Here is a 6,735-nt window from a genome sequence, read left to right as displayed (position 1 = left end):
TAAGTTAATTCAATATCTTGAAAACCAATTTAACTTACGAAAATATCACAAAAAATAATTGCTTATTCCTTAATAAAAACATTAGTATATAAAGAAAAGGAAAAAAAAACAAACATTTTCACAAAACATTTTATTAAAAATGTAACAATGCTTACAAACTAGTTGTTACAAAATATAAACAATAAGTTTTATAACAGACTATATTGTCTTTTAAATCCTTTTCCAAATAACAATTAAAGTACTTCAATATTAGACATCTCTATGACGAGTTTTCAAAATAAAATATATAACACTAATACTGAATTCCCTTAAAATAATTCAAGATCCAAACAAAATATACATTATTTTTCTTATATATTAAGTATACATAATAAAAGCATAATGCAATAAACTATAATAATTAAACTTTAAATGGAGCATAATATTTCGTATACTTTGTGAGCAACCTCTTTGCCAGCGAATGAAATGTACATAGCACGGTGGCTTGGATGTACCTAGAAAAGAATGAAATGAGAATTTAATAAGTATAAAAAAATAAGGGGCCTCAGGTGGCGCAGGGGCACAAGCATGTGACTGAAAATGTGACACTTGTAGGTTCAATATCCAGTCGAAGGAATAAAATATTTAATATTTTTTTCCTTTCCTTTTATTTCCTTTGCTCTGGTAACGAGGCAAAGCGTGACGTTGTTCAGCCACTCAACACAAAATGCCCCAAGTAAGATGTGGAAGTGTCTTACAGGGAGCCCATTATCTTAAAAATAGATTCTCAGGCCCCTGCTGCCTACCCTATGTGCGGGATTGAATCCAACTACAGTCAGATGCATCAGATGGAACTGACTAAAAGGCAAGTATGACACTTGATGGTAACTCTGTCTAGATTTACAGTGGGTTAAATTAATAGCCTACATCTGTATAATATGGTCACAGGTTTGTTTCACAGATTAGTGCACTCAATCAAATAAACATAGCTTTATTAGTATAAATATAAATTCATCTCACCTTTCCCGGTGTAAGAGATCCCTGTTCCCTCACTCTGCCTACATACAATGGTTCACCATCTGAAGTGTTGCCAGCAACTATTGCATTTGGTGGCACAATGCCATCTCGGCTATCTACCCAACGAATTCTCTCTGGACGAGCACAACATAACTGAAAATTAATAATATTATTTTAGTTCAATGCCATATCATCGGCTTACGCCTAATGTTAATAATATATCTCCTATCTCCAGTTAACGTCAATCTTGTATTGTCCGACATGTCTATCCAATCACTAACCTGCATGCCATCTTCCATCTTTGTCTATTTCAATCTATGGTTGCAATTTATGGATTAGGATTGATTATTAACATTGGGCGTTAGAGTATACCTGCTATAGTCTGGCAAACATGTTATTGATAATGGGAAGAACGCGAGGCAAATTGCGCAGTATACGTATGCGCAGAGAACGTTCGATCAGTGTTACCCTGTTATGTTGTTTTACCCTACGCTTAGCAAATCACATTTACCTATACGATAATTAAAATATCTGATCATGTTTATGTTGTAGTAAATTATACAAAACGAAAATTTTATGAGGATATGTAAATATCGAAAAATAATTAGCTGTTCCATACATTGTTGTCGAGAATAAAATCAAGACTAGCCCGAAAAGAATAATAATTTTTTTTGTCAATAAATAATTAATCAATTCTAAGCTTCTGCTTATTTAACTAATGGCACATGATATTTATGTATATATATGTCGGAAATGGTAGTACTGAGGTGGTTCCGGAACGCCAGCGCCATCTGTTGGCGCTTTACAGAGTTAGTGTTATGCATTGGTATGGAAGGGGCGAGTCGAAGCGTGGCCGACGGACATCGACTCACTTTGTGTTTGGAGGTCGGCCGGTGCAGACAACACTGAAACTGTCCCGCGTTCCGTGCTGTGTATCTACCTACTGGGATAGCGATAGCTGCTTTCTTGTGAATTGATTACGGTGTTGTAATTAATTCGTAATATCACAAGTTGTGTTTACTCATGCCAACATTATCCACTGAAGCCCACAGTAGACCGGGTACTCAACTATGTGCGAGGGAAATCCACCCAACTCCGACATATATGTATATACTATATACACACTTATGTACAAGATAAACATTCAGTATGCATAATACAAGACTTATATACTATGCAATATGGATTAAGAAATATATAGCAATATTTAAACTTCTTAAAGATTATATTAAAAAAAAAAATTGGGTAAATTATTTCAATAAATTTTGAGGTACAAAAAATGAGAGTATGGTATCCCTTTGCCATACAAATTACTGTGCGTCAGTGGGAGCGCTACGTCCTTACAAGAAAATTCGCACCCACACATCTTTATAGGTACAATCGAGCTCGCACTATATTATTCAAACAAGAATACAATTAATTAAAAACAAAAATGCCTTTTACCGTTTTGATTGTTTGCTTTATTATTTGTCAATATTTATTTTTTACTTTTTTTTATTGAATTTGGATTGAGAATATTTGTATGTGGCCCCATTATAAAAATTTCAATTCAGTTTTTTATTTAATTTTTCAATTTGGTTATCCATAACTTGATTTTGCATGTTGCTTAAGCTAACACACTAATTATTATAATATTACCAGATAAATAAGCTCTATTACGCCATTCCGTATATATGATGCTATCATATGATATTATATTAATATTTCATAGTAATGAACTGATAGTGTTGCGCTCGACTGTACCGTAGTGTAGTGACCGCCCGGTCACACCCCGCACCGATTCCCCGCGAGCCCTTACGGGGAATTGATCCGGCGTGAACGGGTGTCTATGTACAGACATCAAAATACGCTTTCTGCGCAATTTGCCGCGCGTGCTTCCCATTGTCAATAACATGTTTGCCAGACTATAACAGCCTAGTGATCAATTTCTCAGGAGACAAAAATTGGTTTAAAAAAACTATGAGAAAATGTGAAAATTATTAGATTTCTATACAATTGATTTATATTCTCTGCTATAAAAAATAAATAAAATAATTAAGACAGTATGATAAATAAATCATCTACCCTATACAAGTGCAAGTGATTAATTAAGCAACTTTAGTTAAATCAAAAGTATGTAATAATGTACATAATTATGTAAGTTTTTGTAAACAAATTAGTAAGTATTATTATTTATAATATGTAGGTTCTCTTCACTACTATTTATTTCCTTTGCAAAAAAAAAGTTTGTGGCTTGACTTTTATATTCTTTGTTAACTTACTGCTTTACTTTGTTAGGATGGGCATGCAACATTTACATAGCTGTCCTTTAAATATATTTTATTATTATTGACTTAACAAAATCAATATAAAAAAAAGAAAACATCAAATTACCTCAATATTTTGCACATTATTCTCACGTCCTCCCCAAGGCACGTAAGCAGTTTTGTGTTTTATGGCCAGTTTTCCAGGTATGAGGTCCCCTTCGAACCTGGCCCTTATAACCCATAGTGGGCTGCCGTCGTGACCTTCGTAACCCGCTACTACTGCACGGTTGGTTAGCTTATATGCATCATTTGGGTGTATTGGTACCCATTCTACTATTGCTATAATGAGAGAAAGAAAATATATAAAGATTTTGGTATAACATAAAAACATTATGTTATGTTCATTTAGGGATATAATAACCTGCTACAAAGTCATATTAGAATTCCGATGTGTTTATAGCTATTTTACAATTGGTGTAATAATATACACAAATTTTATTTAATTTTGATATTATATTAAATTCTTCCAAAACGGAAATGGCGAGACGAGCTGTACCATTATAAGCCTGACTGGTGCTCAATAGCGCGAAATAGACCAGAATGGAAGAAGTGGAAAGAGGCCTTTGCCCAACAATGGTATAGTACGGGCTAGGGAATGTTAAATTCTGACATTACATTATGTTCATCTAGATCAATTTATTTTTTATTTTAAAAAAATATTGTCACTCATTAATTTTATCAGAATCAAATAAGTAACAGTAGCCTATTGCAAAAAAAGTGAGTGGTGAGCGGAACATGGAAAGAAGAAAAGGAAGAAACATCTAAAATATCAATATGTAACAGTTAAACACTCCCTTACTATTTCCTCCACATTCCCCACCAAGCATTTTACTTGAATATTTTGGATATAAATAAGTTGAATTTGAACTCACAACCATTCCACGTTTTTAGAGCTGACTCAAATGTGATAATCATTACAAGATTTTCAAAAAAATTGTTCCATCAAATTAGTTACTATTATTTATTATATAAGTTTAAATAAAAAAATATTGGATATTTTTGAAAGCGTAATTAAAATTTAAGCTCAATATCTGTCACTAATTTAGAGAGTACTAGATAATGACAATATCAATTTGTTATAGCATTCATTCAATAAAGAATCATATTATAAATAGTCATTAGATTGATTTTTAAACACAGTAATACATTAGTCATGAAGTCTGAGTCATTATGTGAAGATAACAATATGCATTGTTTACACAAAAAACAAACATTACAGTATAAAATTATACTTTTTAGAATTAATTATATATATGAGTCATATTTAAATTGTTCTAAATATGTAAATGATTTAAGAACAATACAATTATGAAATATATTAATCTCAAGGGTAGAAAGTGCAAGGTAATAAACTGCAATGATAAAATATTTTTTCTGATCGCTTATCTGCTTATTTATTTTTAATTTGAATGTTATTTTTCATTATTTGGAAAGCAATTCTTGAAGCATTGCATGTTTAGTACCACCAACATATCAAGGCAGGCAGCTGATATATTAATTTATACACTACAATATTTTATTCTTTTTTTTTTCAAGTAAATTGATTAAATTTCAAGTAAATCAATATTTTTTTGTAATTTTTAAATAAAATACTAGAATAGATACTATTGAAAATATTTACTGTTTTACTTATTTGTATTCCATTATTTACTACTTTTTAGCATTACCTCTATATAGTAGGCTGAATGAAACTAATATAAAGACACTAGTTTGTTTTCCTTCAATCAGATACTGTTATACTGTACTTTGGGTCAACAAAAGAACTATAAATACTTATTCTTGATTGCCTATTTATGTAGGGATGTAACCATTTCTAATAAGAACAATAAAGCAAATTAAATAGTAATAAAGTCTTTAGTCTATTTTATTCAGATTTAAACTGTACTGCACATAAAGCATTACATGTTCCCCTAGTGTAAATATAACACACAACTGTTGCGTTTACTATAGTGCACTGCACCTAAATGACTCCAAAAGTTAACCTGTAAACATTGTAAACAATGAATAAAAATACTAAAATATATCAATTACTTACGTTCACCTCCTAGCTGCGGTGTAACTTGGGGGAATCCATAACCGTATGATGGTGCTGTTGGCACCCCTCCAGGGTAAGACATAGCCGCGGGTGGCATTTGGCCTGCCTGAGTGGGATACACTGCAAATCCTGGTTGATAGGGGAATTGAGGGTTTTGACCTGAAAGATGATATATAGCTTAAAATATAAAGCAGCATGATATAATATGACAGTAGCTTCTAATTTATAAAGTGCAATAATTATAAAAGTATTTTAAATGTTTTGAAATATTTTATTAAGAATCAGATAGATCTTGCTATTTTAAATAAAATGATAATATATAGCAATTACTATGAATTTTTGTGTGGATGGTGAATCAAATAATTAAAAAATACCTGAAGGGTATCCAGGAGGTGCAGGTTGTCCAGGTGGCATGTTTGATGGATTATATATTTGTGGATACACCTGATTTTGAGGAGGTGGGTACTGAGGATTGCCTCCATATGGATCTGTAATTTAAGTCATTGAAATCAAAATAGAATATTAGAATTATATTAAATAAAACGTATTACAACAAATTTTGATTCATTAGCTATCTTAATGTATTAACTCATTAACTAAAACTCAAATGATAAATGCCTGGCTTGTTTACAAGTGGCCTAGTAAGTACTTGATTACATTAACTATTTCATAAAATACATAAAATGGCTTTCCAGCGCTTTATTGTTATCTAAAGCAGTTTCAAAACGCTACAAAATTTTACAAGCAAACAATACAAAAACTTGCTTAGAAACAGTTCAAACAAATATTTACGAAATTAGGGAAATGCGAAACATATTTGTCATCAACTATCTGTAATAATAGCTACTTTACGTAAACAAAAATCATGAGCAACAAGTCATTTGGTGAATTATGGTGCAACAATTTCACAATTCTCAATACCGGCGAAACTTCTAACAGTAGTAAAATAGAATAAATCATAGTAACACTTACATCCTGACATTTTGATAACAAAGTGTTTAATCAATTATCTCCTAAAACTTATTTAAATAATTGAAATAGGAAATAACACAACAGACTTCTTCACTTATCCAAATCGAAATAAAAAGTGAAACTTTAATTCTTGCACGTTCGCACTTTATAGATGTAGTATTGTCAATGGCTTTATTTGACGACTATATAATAAATAAATCACGTTCGAGAACAATATAAAAATCAATAAAACGATAAAGGCAAAACTAATACAGCGTAATGGGTTTCGAAATTATAATTTACAAATTACTTTACCCAAATGAACGGAAAGTAAACTGTAAATTTGTAAATAAGAAGCAGATTATTATCTATGGTCTTATGTTTATATAAATAGGTAGGGATGTCTGGTGATTTCATAGTAATAAATCGATTTTCTTGTTCAAACGA

The 6,735-nt window shown here is 31.3% G+C and overlaps 1 protein-coding gene across 1 annotated transcript; it reads right to left on the bottom strand.

Moving 5' to 3' along the window:
• Window positions 1–115: 115 nt before the first annotated feature.
• On the bottom strand, window positions 116–6,621 carry LOC146539909 (pfs47 receptor-like). Its single transcript, XM_085208016.1, has 6 exons — window positions 6,310–6,621; window positions 5,712–5,825; window positions 5,338–5,496; window positions 3,370–3,581; window positions 1,000–1,149; window positions 116–494 (listed from the first exon to the last, which is right to left on the bottom strand). The coding sequence occupies exons 1-6, from the start codon at window positions 6,317–6,319 to the stop codon at window positions 408–410; spliced, it is 732 nt and encodes a 243-aa protein (XP_085064142.1). The 5' UTR covers window positions 6,320–6,621; the 3' UTR covers window positions 116–407.
• Between the last annotated feature and the right edge of the window lie 114 nt (window positions 6,622–6,735).

Source organism: Heliconius melpomene, chromosome 3, assembly GCF_056956725.1.
Source record: "Heliconius melpomene rosina isolate 202511_hmr_F chromosome 3, ASM5695672v1, whole genome shotgun sequence".
NCBI lineage: Eukaryota > Metazoa > Arthropoda > Insecta > Lepidoptera > Nymphalidae > Heliconius > Heliconius melpomene.
Note: the sequence above shows the minus strand (reverse complement) of the source record. Positions and strands in the feature narration are given on the sequence as shown.